General features: G+C 40.2%; 2 protein-coding genes across 6 annotated transcripts in view; one reads left to right on the top strand and one right to left on the bottom strand.

Moving 5' to 3' along the window:
- dab2ipb (DAB2 interacting protein b) overlaps positions 1-4,341 on the top strand; it is a 79,357-nt gene extending 75,016 nt beyond the window's left edge. For 3 of the 5 annotated variants that reach the window (XM_029515020.1, XM_029515022.1, XM_029515021.1), the window contains one exon: positions 175-4,341. In XM_029515020.1, coding sequence (XP_029370880.1) covers positions 175-342 — 168 coding nt within the window. In that variant the 3' untranslated portion in view covers positions 343-4,341. The remainder of the gene's footprint in view (positions 1-174) is intronic. The other 2 variants (XM_029515019.1, XM_029515018.1) reach the window with 1 other exon arrangement.
- Positions 4,342-6,047: 1,706 nt separating this feature from the next.
- On the bottom strand, positions 6,048-23,370 carry ttll11 (tubulin tyrosine ligase-like family, member 11). Its single transcript, XM_029515905.1, has 10 exons — positions 22,206-23,370; positions 19,157-19,256; positions 18,660-18,793; positions 16,123-16,413; positions 15,720-16,004; positions 14,996-15,091; positions 14,798-14,910; positions 9,565-9,807; positions 9,197-9,303; positions 6,048-7,618 (listed from the first exon to the last, which is right to left on the bottom strand). The coding sequence occupies exons 1-10, from the start codon at positions 22,749-22,751 to the stop codon at positions 7,305-7,307; spliced, it is 2,229 nt and encodes a 742-aa protein (XP_029371765.1). The 5' UTR covers positions 22,752-23,370; the 3' UTR covers positions 6,048-7,304.
- Positions 23,371-24,119: the final 749 nt, after the last annotated feature.

Below are 24,119 nucleotides of genomic sequence, written 5' to 3'. Positions count from 1 at the left end.
GTCACAGTGCCGCATCATTCTGAGGGCACATCGCTGGCAGAGCCATTCGTGTCTTTTTTTTAGTGTCACAACCGACATTGTTAAATTTTTTTGTGTGCTGATTTTCAATGTAGATGCAGATTTTCTTTTGATTCAACACGGTGTTTCTCTAACTGTATTTGTGTGTGTGTTTAGGAGAAGCGCATAGCATCGCTGGATGCAGCCAACGCCCGCCTGATGAGCGCCCTGACCCAGCTGAAGGAGCGCTACAGCATGCAAACCCGAAATGGCATCTCCCCGACCAACCCCACCAAACTGCAGATTACTGAGAACGGGGAGTTCAGGAACAGTAGTAACTGCTAGAGAGTCTTGTATCTGCCCCGAGTGAGTGTCGGTGCCTGCAAGTGTACAGTTATTCGATGCGAGGACGTCTCCGCGCATGCATGGATGCATGCCTGTTTGAAAGACTACGAGAGTGTGCGTGTGTTTTTAAAAGCAGACAGTACTTTTAGAGGACATCCCCACTTTTTGGACACAGCGTAGAAGGAAAGGTCAGCCAAAGGAGGTGGAACTGCAGCGTGATGGACGGATCACCAAGACAACAAGATCACCAGACGGCCTTCATTATCAGGGTGGCGGCCAAAGGAGGCGGAGCGGAGCTTGTATATATGAGACTCAAAGATGTCCATCAGTCAAACTTTGCCAGTGGATGTGTGCAGTCGCTGGGACAATTGAAAGCCTGCCTACGCCTGGGACAAACCACTATGTAACCATACACAATGACGACCGCAAGACTCGGTCACCCTAGCAACCCTCTTCTCCTCCTCTTCTCTCTTCAATCCGCTCCCTCTCAGTCACCAGGTGGACGCACTTAAAAACAATAACTCTCATTGAGGATTATCACTTCATTTTATCTTGAGCAGATTACTTTCTAGTGCTTTATTTTAAAGTCACTCTTTTTAAAGAACCAAATAGGAGCTAAAAATAGGTATTTTTAGTGGAAAAACAATCTTCTCCATTTCCCTCCTCACTCCTCGGGTGTGTTCCTGAGCGTCCCGGTGACCCCCACCCCCACCATCCCGTCGTAGTGCACTTTGTGAAAAGCTATTGGTACATGAAACGCCTTAAGAAAGGAACACACCTCCACTTTATCCCGCAGGTCCCATTTCTGGGGGGGAAAAAAAAGGCACAACTTATACTGTGGTTTGTAAAGGATAGAAAAATAAATAGTACACACTTAAATGTATTATGAATACTAAAGTAAATGAATTATATGTGATACTATATTAATGAAATTTAATATAGATGTATGCATTTCCTCTTCTATAGAGTATACACACATAAACCTATATTTGATAATCTCAAATATAAAAGCAGCCCTTTATTTAGGAGTGAGATCTAGTTTTATTTTTCTTCGCCGATGAAGAAAGACTGTAGTGTGTAGCTTGCTTTAGAGCCCTGGAGGAGGAGACCACACGGAGCAGTGATCAGCACCGTCACCTCAGTCATCCCTTCACACGTCCATGATGCTTAACCCTTTACATACATTATGCACTACAGCTGGAATATGAGGAATGTCTGTACAGTAGTTTCTAGCAGCTTTGGCGTAGCTTGCACAGTCATGTGATCAGTTCTTCGAATGGTGCTCATCACCGCTCTGAAAGACACAGATCAGTCAAACCCGGACTTTAATTTTGGAGTTGTGGTCTTCTTTCTCTGGTAGCACAAGAGCTATTGAGCGACCTGTTTAAAATTCAGTCACTCATACTATACACTGGACTGGAGAGCCATTGTTATAATGGCCTCCTTAGTTACAACATTTTCTCTCTTCACTGCTTTGTTTGTCTGTGGTAATGAAGTATGCTGCATCCAAACTGTGACTCTGTTAATGCTCGTGGCATCATCGCTTTTCTCTTTTCTTCTCTTTTCCTTTCTCACCTTCAGCCTACTTCATCCCCCCATTTCTTCTGAATGTGAAGATGCTGTCGGTCACAGTTGGTCTTAACACGGGGTTTAGTCCTAATCTCTCTCGTCATTGCGCCATCCCATCGCATCGTCTGTATGCTGTGTATTTTTGTATTGATTTCTCTTACCTGTAACAGAAATATATACATCAACTGTGAGGCTCTGCATGCTTCATCTTTGCTCTAGAGCCAATAGTAGCGTCGGTATCATTTGTTTTCTTTAGTTGACAGTTGGAAAGTGGTAATGATGATGATGATTGGGTTGCTGCAGATATATATAGTGAACATATGATACTGAGTGAGTGAAGAGGCTGGACAGCCTGGGAAAGTGTAAATAAAATGCTTACATTATTTTTACCTATTGTTAACAGAGCTTTTTGTAAATGTATCTTGTGCTCAAACTCTGCTGTATCATTATGGATATTGTAAATACAAATTAGCTTAGTCGGTCATCTGTCCTCATCAGGTAGAACTATACAATTAAATTAACCTTTCAGTGTTCTCCCTGTTGAAGCTATTGTTTTTGTATTTAGAGTGTAATATCGCTAGCCAAAAAACTGATTGAGTAGGAGTTCAACTCTTGGAAAGTCATGGAGGATGCCTAGTTGGTTTCAGGCCAAGCTGAGTCCAGTCTCGATGAGATTCACAAGCACAATCCTGTAATTCTCATCAGTCTAGTTCTATGCACTTTTACGTTCAGTGGTTGGTGTTAATACTTTACTTTCTTTTCTCTCTCTTTTTTTTTTTTGGGGGGGGGGGGTTAAAAATGTGGCAAAATACAAAACTGAAGAAAGGGATTTTTTTGTTCTTCTTGGTAAAGCTCAAACAGAAATTGTTATATCTGATAAATATTTACACTTTTTTCCCGTTTGATTAGAGGTAAATAGCCTCAGACTACACAATCCTCTGGTAGCAAGAAACAAAACATATATATATAAAATCATCACATGGGACATCCAGTCCTGAGATCATACGTAACACTGCAGGAATTAGAGTATTTTTCTTCTGACTGAAAAACAAAAAACTAACAAACAAACAAAACCAAAACTCATTCATAATTGTTCAGTTCAATAAGTCGGCCTTAAACTTTTCAGTCTGTTTCTAGCAGTTGCTTTTCCTTCCACTAACTTCTTGACTTGTTCACATGTGCTGCTACAACCATTTAGCTTTTAGGCTAACTGCTATTCCCGCCCTTATTTGACCAAAATCATTTGGTGCCTGCGTTGTTTTTTGACACTTTGATTCAGTTCAGTGAATTTTAGCACTCATCTTTTATGCTGATGGCTTCACAGATTTACATCAGTTTAACAGTTGGGAATTTTCATGCCAACATTAAAAATTGTACTTGGTCCCTTCTAAGTAAATTAACTGGCTAAAGTTAGCTCGAACCAATAAATCTCAGCTGTGTAAGGAACATTACTGAGTCAGTTACGACCCGTTTCTACCTGCGCTACACAAACAGTGGCTTAGCCAAACGCTGACTTACTGTTTAGATCAAAGATAAACCATCAGGTGCCAATGGAACTGCTTGACGTTGTCATGAAAAGTAGCTTTTGTTGTCTAATGTTGGTAGATTTATAAATAAAAGTGGCACGTTGCTAGTCTGTTGACTGTCCACTTTTGCCTCTGTCACAGTAGCTTAGCATTGTGGCTATATTACCAAACTGCCATGAAGCTAAATGCTAAGCTATCATTTATAATTTACCATTACTATATCAGGTAGTAAGGCTATAAGTTCCAGCTGTTTAGTTAGCATAAATGCTAAGCTATTATTTTGCATTTTCTTAACCAAACAGCTCCGAGGTTTGTGACAAAATGTTTTGTTTTGTTTTTTTAATGATCTTTTTGAGAAAATTACTTCAACACTAGGTTGCTATTATACCTAAATGCTAGGCTACTACCAGCAGCATGGGTCGGAATGGCACAGTGGTGGTTCAGAAAGTTATAGACTTGCTTTAAATTGCATTGTACAGTAAGGAATCATGTGTTGAATGCCACATCAGTACATCTGCACAAAGTAAATTGCGTATTTTTCTGTTCAGTTTCTGATGGTGACTTCTCAGCTGTTATATAAATGATCCCATTAACCTTACACCTCAGTTATGTTGTATGAGTCAGAGGACCGTGAGCTCACACTTCACTCCGTTCAGCCAGTCTGACAAAAAGATCAATCACAATATAAAGCTATAAATAAAGTAAAAAGATGTTGTATGTTTTCTATTATCTTGTAGAAAATACTTTTGTAAGTATGTTGAAAGTATAAAGTATTTGCTGGATTCTGCTTCCTTTGACAACAGTGACAAAACAATAATGTACAGAGGAATTTGTGTTGACAAAATGTGGCTGTGCAATTTATGTACATTCGCAACTAGACCTATTAAAGTTTTATTTAGCTATTTTAAAATGTTGCCTGGTTCTGTCTCTGATAGCTTTGCTCACGTTGTTCTCTGTTTTTTTTGCCATTATGAAATGTAAATGAATCTTTATGTGAGTGCATGTGGTATTAAATCAAATGTTCATTAATACTCAGACAGGCCTAGATAGATGTCAAGCAGCTAGAGAGAACATATGCTCAGAGTTGGGGTCCGCAGACAGAGTGGAGGGTATGATGAAGGATTGTGAAAGATTGGTTTGGGCAGTGTGAATTCTCAGCAAGCCTGACCTACATACAGCCTGATTGTTATTCCTCACAGTGGGTAGAGAAAGCCTAAAATGGCCTTAACAATAAAAATAGAGGGAAGAGGGTTATAGTGAAAAATCGTTCAAATACCTGTAGTAAATTGAAACGACGCTCATACACCTCACACACGGTGACGGTGGCTCAGGATGAAGAGCAGGTCGTCTGCTAATCCGGAGGCCGATGCTTGGATCCCCAGCTCCACCAGTCTGCATGTCCAAGTGTCCTTGGGAAAGATACTGAAGCCCATATTGCCTCTGATAAATCTTCCATCAGCATTTGAGCGTGGCTACATTTGTAAAAGTACAAAGTGCCGCTGAATGTAGCTTCCATTGTAAAAGTGCCAAAAGGCGATAATATTAGCAAAGAGCAAGAGAAGCGCTGTCTATTTACAATTTGAATACAATATTCAAGAATGTGATCGAATGAGCAGGGTGGACCTCAGCAGGTCCCATTAACATGTATGTTTTAAAAAGGAAACCTTCTGTGCTGCTAATTGCTCCCTGTGAGGCCCCGTATTTCCTCGACTAAGTAGAACAAGCTACCTGCAGCAACGGCACAAAAATAGGACATAAGGCTAAGAAACCAAGCTACTAGTCTGATCCTCCAATATCCCCACCCATGGCTTAAAAGTGTCAAAGGCAAGAAAACATAGCCACATATTGAGAAAAGTGTTGTTAGTGAGATGAATTCCTGTCACGTGCAGCGTGAAAGCCAAAAAGCACACACTTCAATTTCAGCGTTGAGACAGATGTGCACACAAAAGGAGAATTATTTTTTGGCCAAACTAAACATTTTAGGAGCTATAAGAAGGAGGAGTTATAATAAGGTTTATATACTAATGAAGGCACATAAGATTTTGTTAATGTTGTGATTTTTCTTTTTCTTTCTTTTTGTAGTCGTACTAAGTTTACTTGTTGAAAGAATCTTGTGTTTTCATATTCCCTGATAGTATGAAACAAGCACTTGCACTGAAGTTTAATGCACTCTGAAAAGTACTGCGTATATTTTTTTGCTGAAGACAGATGCCTGATACCTGGATGACCAAAAAAAAAGAAAGCAAAAAAAAAATCTCTGATGACATAAGACACTGAATCCGCGGCATTAACCGGCACCGGCAGGCCCTCTGACAGAAGGACGAGCAAACACTGACAGATGGTTGTGCTGTGAAACATATCTAAGGTCTTAAAACATATAAAAAATTTACTATTTCACACTCATCCATCAGCCTTGTTGAAATGACTAAAACTAGCACTAACTGCCAACAGTGCTGCCATCACATTACATATCATCCCCTAATGATGCGACAAATGGTGCCCTTAAATGAGCACATAGGGGAAATGACTCAGAGGTAGGACAGCAGTGGTGTGCTCGGTATATTTTCAGTAACACAGACATCTTAAGCATCTTCAGTTTAGAGAGGAAAATTTAATTTATTTTTTGCATTCAATACATTTAATTTGTATTATTGATAAATGTTAATAATTTTAAAAATCTACTTCATACTGCAGTAAATATTTTTTATAGCATGTTTAGTTCACTGTGCGAGTTAAACAGCTGCCCACACTGCACTCGTGTCAGTGATGAGATTCAGTGTTCTTCTTTGTAACAGATTACATTTCATTTAGTAATATCAAGAACAAACTGGAACAGCAGCACCAACAATTCAAACACTAATGTTCAGCGGTGACGGTGGTGAATGTCTGAATCATCTGAACAGACGACGTCTGGTTGGCATCCACCAGTGGCTGCGTGTAACTGACAGCTGCATCCCACCACTTTGTTTATTTAATGATTCAGATAGCATCTCTCTGAATTGTGACATTTTGTGCTTTGCTGTTAAGTAACAATTAAGACCCTGTGGCAGTTACATGACGACGAAGAAATCATGCTAAGAACGTGTGACGGTCTGAGGCCACCTGACTGGTATAGCTGCAGAAATGAAAGAGAAGTGGTGACGGGGCCTTTTCCCTTTGAGTACTTATTCACTAACTCATCACTAATGGACGCACAGCTGAGCCACTGGCTGTAAATAGACTTCCACCATTGAACTAAACACAAATATCTATGGTGGAGTTCATACAGACTCACTTAACCATACCGATTGTGCACGCACAAAAGCTCATTCACCCTCACATCCATTTCTGTGCAAATAGTTCAAAGATTTTTTGTGCAAATTCAAGAATATAGCACACATACTCCCTCACACCTACTTATGTATGTGTGATGTGTGTAAATGTCTTGAAGTGGAGCATCTAATGTCGTCCCTGTTCTCTTCAGTGGATGTGTTGCTGGACAAAGGTGAAGGGAAGCAAATAGCTGCCCTGTAGAATCAGTAAAAATATAAGAAGCAGCCATATCCTACGCCTGGCTGGACCATACCGTTCATATACGATCACATCAGGAGGGGAGAAAGAAATGCACAAACCTCCTCATAGCTTTCGTTCCATTTCCAAAGTAAAACCCCTGTAGACTGCTTCCTCCTCCACAGGGAAAGCAATCAGTCTGAGAACAGTCCTCCTGCAAGTCAGCCAGCAGGGGTCAAGCTAGTCGTTCTCCCGGCTCCCGTCATCTCACCCTTGTGGGAACAACCAGGTGGAGGGGGATACCCTAATTTCCCTGCTCCTGCAGAGAAGGTAAAGGCAGTGTTTGAGAGTTGGATGACTAGTTGACGATCTGTCTCATCAGTTCTCCAAGTTGGCCCTGAGTGTACGAGGCTTGAGTTTTTGATGCATCCGGTAGTCCTGACTGGCAGCCCTTCGCAGCGGAGCCGGGGAGCCAAGCTGTGGGTTGGCGAGGCCCAGTGTCTGAGAATTGACGGCACGTGGGAGCGCCCTGCTGCAGCTCACAGAGCGCCTGTCTTCCCCACCCGATTGGGACTCGAGCTGAGCCTCGCAGAGCTCCAGCAGCGACACTACCTGCTCCCTTAGCACCAGGGATTTGAACCTGCGGCCTGCCAGGAAGAAAAAGGCCTCCACAAATGCTTGTAGTCCCATCCCTGAAAAACAAAGAGCAGTTAAAGTGAGAACAAGAAGGAAAAAAAAGGCAGAAACTGAGATTTGCTTCAGAAAAACTAAAATTCCATAAAAAAATAACTAACAGGTTAGACAAAACTCATTCAGCTCATTGTATCATCCCACTTTACAAATGTAAATATTAGCTAATCATTGGATTAGCTCAGTGCCAAGGATGGAAAACATCAACAATTGCAAAATCTTCCTACCAGCACCTTGAAGAAAAAAAAAAAAAATCAACAATCAACATGTTAATATTTAACCTGCATTAAAGTGTAAAATTCACTCTCATTAAAATGGACTATTTTCCTGCTTGTGGGCTGTTGAAAAAGGAACCTAGTAGGAATAAAAGCTCCTGGAAGTTACTGTGCCCAACCAGTTAATTAAACATTCAGACTGGGAGCTGCTAGATTTTTTCGCCTTGGAGACCCGGACCAGCTGTTTCCCTGTTTCTAGTGATTGGGAAAAGCTAACAAGACAGATATGCGACGTTTCTTTTGGATGAGTTAGATGTTGATCTAACCTGTCAGTCAGCAGGATACAGACCAGCCCTTCCAAGTTTACTTTCGCTCTCTCCTGAAAATAACATGTAATCATCTTCCATTAAAAACACATTTGAGAGGCTGTTTATTAAATTGGATATTAATAATAAATATGAACTGTGTCCCAAGAGAGAAGAAGAGAACTCTTGCTGGGTTAAAGGGTTAAAGATGCCAATCAGATTAATTTTATAATTTCAGTTGCCTTGTGGTCAGACCTTTCATTGGAGGCCCAGGTCAGAGTGACTTAAGGTCAAACAAACAATTAGAAAGCACCAAGTTGTGAACAAACCACAGCAATAGTTGAGCATTCTATTTTCTGCAGTGGACTCATTTATTCTCAACCTAGACAAGAAAGTGAATGTGAATGAAAACCCGAGGAAATCATTGAGTGAAAAAAAAAAAAAAGAAGAAAGAAATTAGCGAGGAGTCAATTTACATGGGCCAACATGTGAAAAGTTTGTTTGTGGAATTGCAAGGACAGTTACCTAAATTCATTAAGTCCTCCTTAAAAATAATAATAATAGAATAAGAAATGTTAAAGAAAAATGACACATCCTAAGCAAAACGTGTAATAATTCGTAAATACGCTGTCATACGTTTGCCTAATTCACACCAAATCCTCCAAAGATCATCCGCAGGAATAACAGAGTGTGCCTTCCATCTCCCTGAATACATATGAGCTCATTCTAAATTCAGCCCACAGCCCTGCCTGTACAGGGCCCTCAATCCTGTCCATGTGATCTCCATCCATCCGCTCCGCCTCACAAACATTCCTTGCAAGGTGCAATGTCTGAATAATTCATGTCTGATCGTCTCTTTGCTGTCACATTGTGATCTCGGCTCATTTCAATTATGGCAGCACAATGTCAGAACGGAAACTGACAAAGAATGACAAGAAATTATCTCCAAGCACATGATTTGTTCCAGGTCTCATGGGTACTAGGTTCTCTGTCCTCTACATGTATTTTCAATGTAGCATTTTTGTGTGTGTGATTTTGTGTGAGTGCGTGTGAGTGTTACCTGCTTCTCTAGAATCAGGCACAGTTCCTAACCACCGGCGTGTGATGTCGATATACAGGATGTCCACAGAAGCCATGGTGAAGTTACTGTTGCTCAGTTTACAGGTCCTTAAAACAATCAGAAAAGTATGAGCACTTTTCTCTGTGGAGACTGAAGTGTAGCTGCTGCCTGTAATCGAATGTTTATACTGCCACAATTTGATTGGCTGTGTGGGGACAAGCTCTTTGCGTACGCAGACGAACCGCGGTATTCAGTCAAATTAATGCACTGATAAAGGTCAAAATGGCAGTGGTGTTGTACATGTTTGCAAATGTTTAGCAAGAGCAACAAAAACTGTACATTAAACTGTATGAGGGGAAAAAAGGTACCTGATAAAAGTTCGGAAGGCAGTTGGGCCCAGACGCATGTTGCCCTTGACCCCGAGGAAGCGTATGAACAGGGCAGCGATCCGCTCCACCAGCCGCAGGAAGTTGAACTGTTTGGTGTACTTGGGGTAGACCTGCTTCAGACACAGCGAGGGCAGACCTCCTTCATCCGGGCTCCTCTCCCGCGTCCCCGCTTCCATGGGAATCTCATCCCTGTGTTCAGAGCCACCAGCTCTCGGTTGGGATCTTTTGTGGCAGAATAACAGAGAGGGAAGAACACATTGTTATTAGACTTTATTGGGAGACTTCTTTTTATGTAAAGGGCTCAGAAATATTTAACAAGTAGCTTAGGAAACCACTAATAAGTCACAACATGTACTGCTGCCTGTACTGCGCTGGGCAGGAGTGAAGTACAAGAACATAAGGCCAACCCAGAGAGCTTTTGTCCAGTAAGTTCCAGATTGCAAGGCACCTGAGGTAGATAAATGCACCAACTTTTTCCCTTGGGTCACTTATAGCCCGGCTTGGCAGGAGTAAAGGGAAGAATAATATGGTATGATGGAGGAATAGCTCTCTTCCCACAGCTTTTTCACTCAGTCCTTATATCCGCTGCATTTACCTGCATCAGTTCCATCACTTCTACATGATAGAAGCTTGGCATTTAAATTCAGTTGTTTTTTTTTTTTTTTCTTAAGAAGAGACAGTTGCTACTTTTTTTCCAGGTTTGGATTAATTAAGCAAAAGAAAGCCCAAGTTGGGAAGTCATTTTTGCTGGAAGCAGCTTTGTGACTCATTAAGTGTAGCATACCCCCGTGATGCCTCTTGAAAAGCCACAGTGGCTCTCTGCAGTTGTTTTAGTCTGTGTAGAGCATTAATCAATGAAAGCCTCTACTTGCATTAAGACCCACATTACCAATTCCATGGCAATGACTGATGTTCTATAAATGGCGCTTTTAAAGACATCACATTGATGTCTCAATGAGGCAGAAAAACTTATAAAAGCAATTGTGTTAAGCTTCTTAACTTGCCCTAAAGAAACCCATCAACCACGGAGTGAATCAGTCTCCTGTGTCTCAAAGAGGCTCAAATACATGGGACCCCCCCTCCCCAAATGATGAATCTGTGGGCCTTTGATCATATAGAATAACTTGTATTGTTAAAATGCAATGTCTGCTAACATGCACATCTTCGTCTTCCCATACTTCACTGAAATTACCCTTGGTTTCTTGTTACTGCCACCTGTCAATGGAGGCAACACTGGCAGCGATGGGGCATCACATCATGACATCTCTCCACAGCATAGGAGTGATTAGAGTCTTCTTTCAGCCAGAAACTCCAAGATTACATTTATTTTCAGTGACTATATGAGGCTGTAACCTTTGATTGACAATAAAAGTAGTCATTAGTTGCAGCCCTGGGTCATTGTAAGATGTGTGGTGTGTATAGTCTACAAAGTCCAGGAACTCCCGTCATAGAAACCTGAGCAGAGGCTTTCATCAACCAGAATAAAAGGAAAAGCACCTGTGTGGGTGTACAGGTCCTTCAAGGATAACTCCTATGGCTGACGCATGTGTGCAGGAGCGATAAACAAAAAGTGCTTTCCTGCCGAAAAAAATGCGGAACTGCCAAGTCTTAGGAGGCCATTTCTTTTCTATGAATTAGTAAGCAGTGTGAATGGCACTGAGAGAGCACTGTTGAATGTTTAATAGAATCAATCATCCCTCAGCAGCAAGGAGGACACCACCCACGTCTATTTAGACAGGACAGGCTCAGCTAAAAACGGACACATTCTGAACTGAAGCTGACAGCCAAGACAGGCAGTGAAGGGAAAGTAGACAAACATTCCCAGGAGACGGAGATAGGAAAATGATGGAAGCAAAGCAAGAGGGTAAAAGTGAAGAATGGCAAGTTATTAAAAAGAACATTCAAAGGCTGGGGTGTCAAATGTTAGTTGGGTATAGGTGAAGAGGACAATGCCCTAATTCAGTTGTCATTAACCTGCAAAAATCCCTTTTCTGAGTAAACGTCCAAAGTTACTGAGCAGACATCTCAAAAGGGTTCAACAAAAAGTATCTTTCATTCACGCTTTCAGAACTAAACTTTTCGGGGTTGTAGCAAATTACCTGCCCCAGCTGACAAGCTTCTTACATGTATTAAAAATGTAAAAAACAGCCCTTTCTCACTTGTTTGCGATGACACCCTTGCAAGAATCAGAAGACTTTTATGAGTGTTTTATTCAAAGCTGCTCTCTTTAGAACACAGAGACACTCGAGCCGCCTGATATCTGTTTATGCAGATTATGTGTTTGCAGCTGACTTTAAAAACAGGTATGCATGTCTTTGAATATCACCTCTTTTCTTTTCACCCACATACACACACACAACTCTCATAATGGCTCATAAATCACCCTCAGAGAATTGGTATACAGGTTTAATGAGCTGGGTGCGTGAAGCACATGTCTAAGAGTCACTGATCACATCACATCCTCCTTCTAATAAGTCTTCATTTATCTCTTCCCTTGTCTTCTTTTTCTCCAAAGATGCCACTTCTTACCCCTTTGTTCTACTATTTTATATTGACTTATCTTTCTTATATGAGCTTACTCCATCTTCTTCAATGAAACACGCACACACTGTACACTCTGTACAGTGGTCAGATTTCATTTCTGTCTCACTTCATTTTGTCAAATGGAATTCATAAAGGACTGAATTAGGTCTGAACTCTGCGTTCTGAATGACTAAATCTCATCTGTTTCACTGCCCAACAGCTATCAGGGACACCGGTAGGTTTACTTACAAGCAAACCATTTATACAGATTCACAAAACTTGCGTCACGATTTTTGAAATACTTATTCCTTTTTTTCTTCATTTAAAAAAATCTATAACTATCTATAAATCTATTGGAAGGGCATCTTAAATCTTATTTTATTAAAAGATATAATCCCTGAGATTTTCATCTTGACAGTGAGACATCACAAATCAAATTCAAAAATTCTCATCTCCTTGGCTTATCCAGCCTTAATCAGCTCGGTTTCTCTCCTTGTGATCGGCTATCCAGCGTTCGGACACACTTGCATCAACTGTGGATATTGGATACTGGAGACTTTTAGATTTTAATGCCATATCTGTCCACACAATTAGCTTTAAAAATGGATCCAATTCAATGTAGCATGCAGTGTGGTGAATGTGATTCTTTTCCCATCAGACGTCGTAGGTGTCTCTATGTCCATGTAAACACACAAAGAACAAACTGTGGAAGCGAATGATTAACGAGCATCTATTTAGTGTCCGGGTCAATGGCTGCGGCAATGATCACATTTTTTGAAGCATAGCCAATCTTATGGCTAATTTAATAAACATTAGCCCAAGCTAGTTGGAATATAATTAGCGTATATACCCCCCGCAACCTCTTCAACAATAAAACTCAGTCACTATCTGCAGAGCTGACAACACACTTCCCTGCAATCCCAACCTGACATGAATACTGAAAGTAATGAGACCCAACAACAGAGACTGATAGCCAAGTACTGACTGTCTAATGATGAGCTTTTCTCAGATCTCTAACCACACTCACTATTCTTTTACATGTTTTTCCATTCTTTGCTCAGGATAGTTCCCCTCTCCAAGCAATTTATGACTTTTCCAAGCTCTTCCAACACCGTCAGTGATGGGCCCTCTTTTTCCACACACAATAGAGACATCAGAACCGAAAAGATTGCTTTCTAGCTCTATAACATCCTACACATCTTAAAGCCTGTCCTTGTCCAAGTCCCTTTAAGTAAGGCACTGAAATCTATAATATTAAAGATTAATGAAAGTGTTTCTTCTGTAATGCACCTTGCCATAGTCTGTTCTTAAACCTCTCCGTGCCACATGGCTCCAGAATGAAAGCCTCTCACGCTGTGATATTTTATGAAGATATTCTTCCACTATTTAATTGGCTTGAGGAGGCTTCAAATCAGCAGGTAGTGTGTCAGTGGGCATCTTCAGTAGAGCAGTAAAACTTACAGAGTACTGCACACAATGAGATGAGCCTTATTATTCACAGTACCAGGGAAATATTTTATGTGCAATATAACAACTAATGTCCGGCTAACTAAAATATATAGACTGACAATCGAATCCAACAACTGTTACTTAAAAAGTATTGTTCACAATATATGGGTGCAACATAGTTAGTTGCACTCTACATTTAGCTGCCATTTATTTTCTTAAATAACTAGTTGTTGGGTCTATGCAAAACGCCAAAAAAATGCCAACCCTGAATTTCTTAACACTTAACTAAACATTGTCAAATACAGTATAAAAGCCAAAGGCAATAGAATTACTGTCACATAAGACAAGTATAACAGTGTATATATATTTTTTCATCACTAATCAATAATGAATGTATTTTAAGCTTATACAGTCTTATTTACTTGCGGAGCAACCCATGACTTCATATCTTACTATAAAACTGTATGTTATTGAGACACATATCTAATGATTTTGAGCAACCCTGAACATGAAGGATATTGAATTCAAAGATTCAATGTATTTACATATGTATGAATTCATTGAAAGTAATGTACTACACTGTAGAGGAATTTGAGACACACCGGTCTGCTGATTCAAGATAGATGAAAATGCAGCAATGCAGGATGAACACGGATTAAACATATTACAGGCGGATTATAACAATACGTTACTGGTCATGAATATAATGTTTAAGTGGGTATTATCCTCAAGGAAATATCCCTCTCGCTTGCAGAACAGAGCAGATCAAATATCTGATTTAGAAGTTAATCTGAGGAGGAGGCAAGAAAGAAGTGAGAGAAGATAAAAAGAAATAGGCAAGAAATTGAGACAGAACAGAAACAGTAAATTCTCTTGTCATGGACGAAAAACAGATTGGGAGGGGAAAAAAGCACAAACCCTAATGACAGAGGAGAATTATTGCCAGGCACCACAAAGGGCCAGCCAGCCAGAGAGACTGAGCCACCTGACTTGTACAGCAATGTGTGAATTTCCACCACAGCTCAGCTGAATTTCATTTTTCCATTTAACAGGCTTATGGAGAGCAGCTGAGTAGTGCTGAGCTAGGCTCGGAGAAGGGATGGGCAGAGGGTAAGTGGTAAAGTATCATGTCCTTAAAAACAGACTTTTAAGGCCAGCAGACAAAGAGTGGAGGATAGAAGAACTCAAGATGTGTGTTTAGTGTGTAATGTGTAACATTTGTGCAAGTGAGTGTATTTACATTGAAGGTTTCTTGTGGCCTGGGTCCATTAGGCGCAGAGTGTCCCTAATAACACCCACTTTGACCTCTTCATCCACAGGACTTGGAACGTATTCAAAAACTCCTGGTGCTACCTACGATACAAACATTCATGACAGCGCTGTTACGAAAACATCAACAACAGTACTCTGGTAACAGATGCGTTGATATTCACTTCACCTCCTTTTCATGTTCTATCCTCATGCTGGGGTTGGAGTTGACCTCCAGTAAAACTGGCTTTAGGTTCTTCATCAGCAGGATGTCAAAGCCCAATATCTGAGATGCAAGCGTATCCTTAATTACATACTTTGTCTATAATAAAACAAATTAAACTTAACTTGGGAATTGTTCAATTATGTGGTATGTACATATGTAATTTAATTATAATAAATGTAACTTTCACCAAAGAACACATATACCATTTACTTACAACAATCAAACTATACGGTTTAAACTGAATTAAGGGGCACCTCAGTGATTCACCTGGAACTGCCCACAAAGATCGGCCCTTACTGCAGTTGCCGAGGTTCAAATTTAGTCCAGGCCCTTCACTGTTTATCATCCTCTCTCTCCATCCTAATCTGCCTCTCACGATTTCTCTGTCTCTATCACATTAAGAGCCAGAAATCTGATTCCACGCATTGAAATGAGCCTGAATCCAAATACAATCTGCTAAAATATGCTGGAATAATCTTGTGGGATTAGTTAAATATAATAGAATGTAAAGTCAGTAGAAAATTCAACTTGTTTTCCCTGATGAAATTGAAGAGAAGAAGCACTGTACAGAAAGAAAAAAATAATAGAGCAAAAATCCATGTTCATATGACATGCATAATGCATTTGTACCCTATTACACCCCTGCTGTATATATTTTACTCCAGACACAGTGTTAGTGATTACCCACCTGAAAGCACGTAGGTCCTGGTTTGCCTGGTGGTATGTCAGCCTGATAATATACTTTAAGTTCGGGCACCACAGCAATCACTGTCTTGATGACAAGGGCAATGATGTCCGACCAGACCTTTTTGATGTCTACACCTTTAGCTGCCAGCCTGTAGAGGACGCTGGAGAGAGTGCGTTTGCTGCCTGTGCTCTGGCTGTCTGAGTGGACAAAGTTGCCACTGTGGACGTTGAGGGAGTAGTTTGTCAGGTGCATGAAGACATGGCTCAGATTCTTCTGGCTTGGCTCCTAAACAATCAGAATAAGATAAGAGGCAGACATTCTTTGTATGCTAGAAAATGATGAGTACATGTTTTATGGAATAAAGCCACATTAAGAGCTTCAGTGATAGCCCTGTCGTGGATACCTGGTAGGGCTCGGTGCAAAAACGTGTCAGGCCTTCCTTGGCAATATAAATTTCTAATGGCTCCAGAGACTTTATCAGTACATAGAGACGGATATCAAACTTAAGCTTGTCAATAAGTAACGGCTTCTGGATGTACTCCTGCACTACGGCCTGTTTGGCCTGTGAACCCGTCATGAGCTTTAGGTCACTGGGGTCACGGATGAGGTAGATGCCATCCCCCTGAGAGCCCCCATCAGGCTTGACAATGAAGGTAGGATTCACCGTGGCATCGTTCTCCCTCACCATTCGAATCTAGAAGAGAGAGAAAATGATAAGATCCTCATTGAAGAAGTCCTTATGTGACAATAGCATGAGGATGGTTAACGAATGCTACGGAGTTTAAACTATGGGTTCTTGATGCAACATTTGTAATGGTGTTAAGAATGACATAAATTTCTCTCTTCAAATTTAAATATGTAACAAGTGTTTGAAAAACAGATGTCTAAATTGGGCTGACGATTCAACCCCTGAACTTGGAAATTATGGGTTGGTGAAGCAAGATAAACTGAATTCCTGTTGAAGCAAAAAAAAAAAAAAAAAGCAATAAATAAATAAATAAATGATCAACTATAAAGCTCCTTTAAATATTTTTAACTTGTTTCTTAATTCACCGCTTCTATTAGATCGTCTCTACTAATTTTTCTTACAATCTAAAATCATTCATATTTTAATTTTTACTATTGTGTGTTCCCAAATTGACAAAGCATCAGTCAAAGTAAACCTGATATTTCAGTGCGAGTCAAATATTTCATTTTAGAGCAACTGTGATTTTAATGACTGATTGCTGACATGATGTTATATTGTCTGCTGAAAATGAAACTGGAATTCAATCTGTTATGTTCTGGTGCCGTCTGCTGGACATTATATATGGCTGCAATATAAAATCATCTGGAACCAGAATCATTGAGATTCAGCATTTGCCAACTTCATTACCAATGCAGATCATTCAGTCCAAACTTAAAATCATTCCCTTCCATTATAATTGCAAATCGCTGATTGTGGGGACACAAACACTGTGGTGTTTTTATAAATAATAATAATAATAATAATAAAAAAACAACACAAAGTTTCTGTCATTGGACAAAAAAATCTAAAATCTTCTATCTGCCAAAATGAACTGGAGATCAACACTGAATAATCTGAATAAATGCTTTTATTGTGAGCTAATTTGTGCTGAACAGCAATTGCCAAACACCAAATATCCTTTTTCACTGCAGTCAACCATGGAATTAGCATGAAAGTCCTTCTCAGAAGAATTCTGCCAGATTCAATCATGCATCAAGAAGTGCCAGATTACTATAAGGGCTATGTCCATAAATGCATTACAGTATGTCTTTCTGCCTCAAGGAAAGTGACCTATGAAGTGAACACGTGACCGGGGAAAAAAAAAAAAAGTTCTCTATTTAGAAGACTTCTGATGCTAAGTAGCATGGAGAGCATCCTCAGCAAGGGAACTGAAAAGGCCACAACTCCACCATCTGTCTGGATATAGTTAAATTAAGACTAATTTTAGAATTTGAGGGGAACAAGATGGCAGCAAGACTGTGTCAGCACCTGGTATATCATTAGCATGTGTATGGCAGTAAAACTGTTGGAAATGTTGTAAACAACTACTTTTCAATGTAAATTAACTGAAACCTGCTGGAAATGATGCTGGGTGATGTAATACACTGACTACATTATTAAGATTTTCTGTTGACCAGCAGTCATTTTAAAACCATTTCTGTCAAAATCTCACAGAAGATAAGGATGATGATTGTGATGTACAGTCAACTATTTTAATTTGTAAAACGATAAACTCAGAGAGAGGCAAGAGAATATCTTTCTCATTTTGTTTCTCACACCACACACAGCCTCCATCTGTGCAACAAACTGCTGCTCTGCCTCTCTGCCACAGACTGAGTCTGAGTCACTGGGATATTTTTATTTATAGTCATTCTGAGTCTTACAACCTTTATCTCAGTTCACAAGAGATTTCATTGCTGCCTGTCACCTATGTATGGACAGAAAAACTAATCAGTACTTTCTCTCTTCATCGACCATGAATACAACATAAAGAAAATCACTGAGTCTTCTCCATCAGATCTGTGCACCCACACAGTTAGACACAGAGCAATGCTCATCACTGCAACTGCCAAGTTCACAGCAACTTCCATTAACATGATAACATGGTTCAAAGGAGGCAATCCCCGAACACTTGCACATATTTACACTTCACGGATGTTTTTAACTCTAAGTCTGAATACACATTGATATATTTTTCTTTTAATCCCATGACTACATCTATGCTGTTGTTTGATGTGCCACTGTGTACGCCACGTCAAAGAGGAATTGCTATCACTTTGTGACAGTTGTGTTTTCAACTGTAGCCAATGAGTATAATCTACAAAAGGAGCAGATATTTTCCCTACAGATATTTAGACTTGTGATAGCAGGAATAGTACATTTGAAATTGATGATGGCTGTGCTCATTCAAGTATTTCAGGTTGCAACTATACCTGTGTGGAAAACTGCTGGTACTCCTCAGGCAGGATCCAAGAGCGAGGATAGAAGTTGTACTCTTCTGGGAACAGCTCCTGCATTGTCCGCACAGCGCGACTCAGGTTGATCTTCCTCAACATTTCAATCATTCCTGCAATGCACAAACATTTCCACTGAAACTACTACAGCTAGCTTTACTGTAAACAAGTGAACTGTTAAAGACTTTCAATGTTGAAAATGCAGCCATAATCTTGTAAAAATATATATATAACTCAAATTGATGCAAGGATGACATGGTGGAAGGCTGGAAGTTGTCTGTATTTGAAAGCACATTTGTTATTAATATGATAATCTCTGAATGATTATTGCAATGCCTCGAAAAGGTTAGCACTGGAGCAATGAGGATCAGTAGGGCTTTAACTAAACCCCTCCTGTTGTGATTACAGAATATGATAACCTGTGGTCATAGTTGAAGAAGTACAGTATTAGTGTAAGCTGCTTCATGCAAACGCACCTGGGAACTTGTTCACCTGGCCTGAGACAATATTCTCATTATCATGGAAGGAGACGCCATGCCAATAGATGTCACAGGCTGCTCGTCTTCCCAGTGGAAACTGAGGATAGAGAAAAGAGAAAAGTGAAAAGAAGAAAAGATGTTCTGTGACAACACAACAAGATGAGGAGAAAAATGAATTTGGAAAGTCATGCTGGTTTTGTATCTGCGAATGACAAAGACATTTAATCTGTTAGTGTGACTCAGGACTTTGGTAAGATGCTTGTCCTTGTGATCCCAGAGTAGGAGGATAATCTTGCCTAAACATGGTAGGTAGTGCGTGTTCTGTTGTGATGAGCTGAGAATGAGGAGAGGAAGGGATACTAAAAAAGGATTTAGAGTTAGGAAACCCTACCCTAGCTTTTGTCCAATACAGTGCTGCTCCTACACACACACACTTCAAGCCATATGTTAGCCACAGAGCTCTTATAATGAAGTTAATATGAAAGCAACTTTTGATTTTCCTTTTTTTTTTTTTACATTTGGACATTCAGCCCAGAGATCCGACAGACATGAGTGTGTCATGTCAGACATTCAGACAGCTTCCTCTGTGACATTTTTCCATATCTTCAGTTCGTTTATCTTTAATGATCGTGATATAGCGCCTTTTACTGGGGAATGTTGACGCCCATTTTGTTGGGGCGGGAGGGTTGAATGCTGAATGGCATTTATATTAAAGAGCCACATCCCAATTTCCATCTAGGTCTCAGTTCATATATCAGACATAGCTCGTGTTAGAGTTTCAAAAGAGCTAAACTGAGCTGAAAGAACTAAGCCTCAGTCTCTTTAACTTTAAAATACTGTAACTCAATATGAAGTAATACTAGAAGGTCAGCAGCGTATGGCCGCTAACCTAAGCTAAGCTGTCCCACACAAACATCCAGCTACAATATCGTCCTGACAGGAATACATCTCATTAATGAGTTAGCATGAGACTGTGTGAAAAGAGGGAAATCCTGCTCAACAGCCAAGACCTGCTATAATTACAGCCACGGAAATGCCAGAGTACAACTGTTTAATCTCATCAGGGAAAGAGGTCAAATTAATTTTAGTAGTTTTTAAGGAATTATGTTAAAAAATAGCCATCTTGCATGTGTATGGAAAAATAGATCTGCATTCAGGCGATTGTTTGACCTCGTCACATTTAATTTATTTTCTGACTCACCAACCAACCGACTGAAGTAATTGTATGCTAGCAAAAGACAGCCATGGGAAGGATATGCTATCTTCAATTATCAGAACTATAGCTAACAGAAATTATCATTTGTTATTCAGAGTACTATTGTCCAAATATGTTCCAGGGAAGCCTCTGGAATATAAGTAATATGCCTTTTAAAATGAAAATTCTTTTATTCAATATGTCAGCTTAGTTTAATCAAAATACTAAGCCTGTGATTACACGCACAATTATTATTCTCACTTTCTGACGTTGTCACTCAGGCCCTTTGGGCTTGCCATTCTCTCTGTGCCTCAAAGAGGACTAGAAGTCTATTGGATTAGGAGAGCTTAAGGCTAATCATTTCCCACTGTTTAAGAGAATGCCATATGCTGAAAGTCAGCTGACAGCTGTCTCTGAGGCCTGAGAAAACTGCACACATACAAACATAGTCATTAGCATGTCAACTGGCCTTAAAGTAAAATGCATAAGTCAGTCACTCAAATATGCCCATAAACTCTAGCACCACACTCTTTAATAGGCATTTTCACCAGTCAAGGTTATTTCATAACTGATAAAATAAATGAGACTAAAGCTACTGGAGCGTCAACCCTTCAATGATGTTGACAGGTACTTTCACAAAGACACTAGGAGGGGGGGGGGGGGTTCATGTGGACAGAGTAATGTATAGGTCTTTTGTCAAATGTTTCTAACACGAGACCTGAAAGGGTTTAAGTGTCACTGCATGGTCAACGCTGACAAGTAGAGTCTTTGCCTCACCTGTCTCATTGCACTGCACGTATTTACTTCTCATGCATAATAGAGAGGTAATGACGGGTGATAGAAGGTATAAATTGCATCACATTCAAACTGAACAGATGGCATTTGCGGCACAAAGGACATAAGAACTGGAGTAATTAGCCTTCTCATAAATCTTTAAAAGTCACATATTTTCATCTAGGCTAATATTCATCAACAACAACCCTTGCAGCTGGGTTAAATGTCATCTTGTCATCTAGACTTTGTGTATTGTGTTGCATAGTGGTTTCCACAGATAAGATTAACAAAAAAATTCATCTGAACACCTTGTCTTCACAAGTGCAACTGTCACAGAAGATAAACAGACTTTGTTTCATTTTATGAAATTTGCTTTTTCAAACACTCCTACACAAAGACACTCTTAAGTTCCAACCTCTGAACAAACTTTGTGAGTCACATTTTAGTCACAAATCATGCCTATACCTGATTTTGCAGTAATTTCATGACCTATTCTGACAGAGTAGATCTTTCAAAGAGACGATGGCCATTCAGCAAATATGCTTAAATAAGATTCTTGTGTCTTTTGCTGCTTGATAAATCCCAATTACATTCATGTCAAGTGATAGCAGTTAAAGTGAAAGAAGGGAATTCACTTTATACAGAAAGGAATGATCTGAAGGGCAATAAATGTCATGACTTTTAGCTTTCTGCATTAAGTGTCATGCAGCCTGCTTGCTTGACACTTATAGTCATAACATTTGACATATTGTTGCCACACAATGGCTTTAGTCACCATTTACATCCTGGATCAACAACATTACTGGAGGTAGCTGCTTATGCCTGGATATAAAATAAACTGTAAACATATGGCCTTTCACAGGGTATAGCTGGAGAATAGTGAAACCCATACACCTGATTGTCATCCCAATACAACACTGATGCCCCAAGCAACTGGTGTCAGGGATCCACTCAGCTACACCAGGACCTTAGTGTTACATTAGAACAAAACATGCACAGAAACAGCTGCAAAAGAGCAAAAGAAAATTGAAAAAAATAAAAATAAAAATAAAAAAACAAAACAGTCATGTAGCACACCTCTTTCCACTTCAGTTGCTTGATGCTTAACTTCAGCGCCTCCAGTGAGGTCTTGGCTTTTGAGATATCCACTGTCACCGGCCTCCTCTTTCTCGCAAGTTTGAATCCATCTTCCTGGCGTGCATCTTGAATGTTTTTGGACGCATGGATGGTCACATAGTTCCCATTCGTCTCAGACTTGCCCTGCAGTATCTTTCCAGTCGCTCTGACGTGAAGTGCCCTCTCATGCACAAGTCCATTCAAGTTTTTCCCTGCATGAGCAGAAACAGTCCCATGCAATGACACATCTGAGATGTGTTTGCCACAAGGGATCCTGTCATCTCTCCCCTGCTTAGTGTGACCTCTACCTCTGTGTTTAGAAGTGATGGAGGTGTTGCATGCATCCTCCCCAGCTACGGTGATGCTGGAAGGGTGCGGTGAGACAGAAGATGGGGGAGAAGACACTGGAAGATGCTCATCAGCATCCTCACCCTCTTTATCCGCATCCTCGCAGCGTGATTTCATTTGCTCGAGTTGAACCTTGACTTTAACATAATGATCACTCATTATGCGAAATGCTAAGAGTGACACTGCTGGGCAGGGCACAGTTGCACCACAGAGCACAATAATCTGAGGCCGGGGGGGCTGACGGATGTTTGAAACATGGCTATGTTAAATGGCTCATTTTAAGAGTCAAAGCCATTTAACTCAGCTCCATTCATCCAACAGCAGCAGGTGATCTTCGCTCAGTCTGCAGCCGTACCCAGCTACCACACAGGCTAAAGAAGTAGCACAAGCTAACACAGTCAGCCAGGTGGGGTAGTAATAATAGTAATAATAATAATAATAATAATGATGATGATGATGAGCTACTTCACAAAGCTAGCAGCTCTGTCAAGCTAGCCTTGGCTCACCAGGCTGCTAACGGCAGGCAGCACTGGAAGCTAACAGCTAGCTGCTGGAAACGAGCTAAATCTGACGTTAGCATGTCAGACATGAAGCTGCGGGCCGCCGGCATACTTCCCTTAAACCCATGGCAGACTTTACCTCCCAGGTACCGACAGGTCCGTTTGTAGCAGGGCGGCGGAGATGCGGACTGTCCCCGTGTGTGTGTGTGTGTGTCTGTGTGTGTTTGTGTGTGTTTGTGTGTGTCCGTCCGTCGGGCAGCCCATCAACCAGCTGCTGCCTTTTCTGCTCCTCGTACTTCCCGCAATCAGCTTCATGACTTATCGACCAAAGCTCCGGTGGGGGATTATTTAATGTTAATGTATTTACATTTTTCGGCATTTTTGTTTAAAATATATATATATATCGTATATGTTCACCATTTTATAGGTGATGTTATAACACGGGAATCCTAACCCCCTCGCTGTTCATTTTTTCTAGCGGCAACTGCTCAGGAGTCTTACTTATTCCGAGCAGCACCTGAAGGGGATACGGGTATGCCTTGTTTCAAACTCTTTTGTTTTTATTATGTCGCTTAAAAACTTTTTTTTTTATTAAATTGCCAGAAACTTGACTTTAACTGGGTGTAAGTTAGTAGATAAACTTTATTTGAATGTTGAAGAAATGTTCCAAATAATGTTATTTACAGAAGAGAGAAAAGAAAAGCAATTGATCCTTAAATAATATATATATATATATATATATATATACATATATATACATATGTTCTGGCGTAGCCTACAAGACATTCGGCATGTATCGGATAATCCATATCATATCCTAAATCACCAATTAATCATGGTTTAGATTACTCAGATGACACCTACAGCTCACACTGCTTCCAATGAATGAAATGAACAAATGACTTGAAAAAAGATTTGTTCATTTTACTGAACGAGATAAAGAAGACCTGAGTCAGTAAAAACACTGATTCCCATCACGAATCACCACTAGCCATAAGTGACCGGGCTAACTCTCTGTTTTCAGCTT

Source organism: Echeneis naucrates, chromosome 12, assembly GCF_900963305.1.
Source record: "Echeneis naucrates chromosome 12, fEcheNa1.1, whole genome shotgun sequence".
NCBI classification, from domain to species: domain Eukaryota; kingdom Metazoa; phylum Chordata; class Actinopteri; order Carangiformes; family Echeneidae; genus Echeneis; species Echeneis naucrates.
The sequence above is the reverse complement of the archived record's forward strand: the minus strand, read 5'-3'. Positions and strand labels throughout refer to the sequence as shown.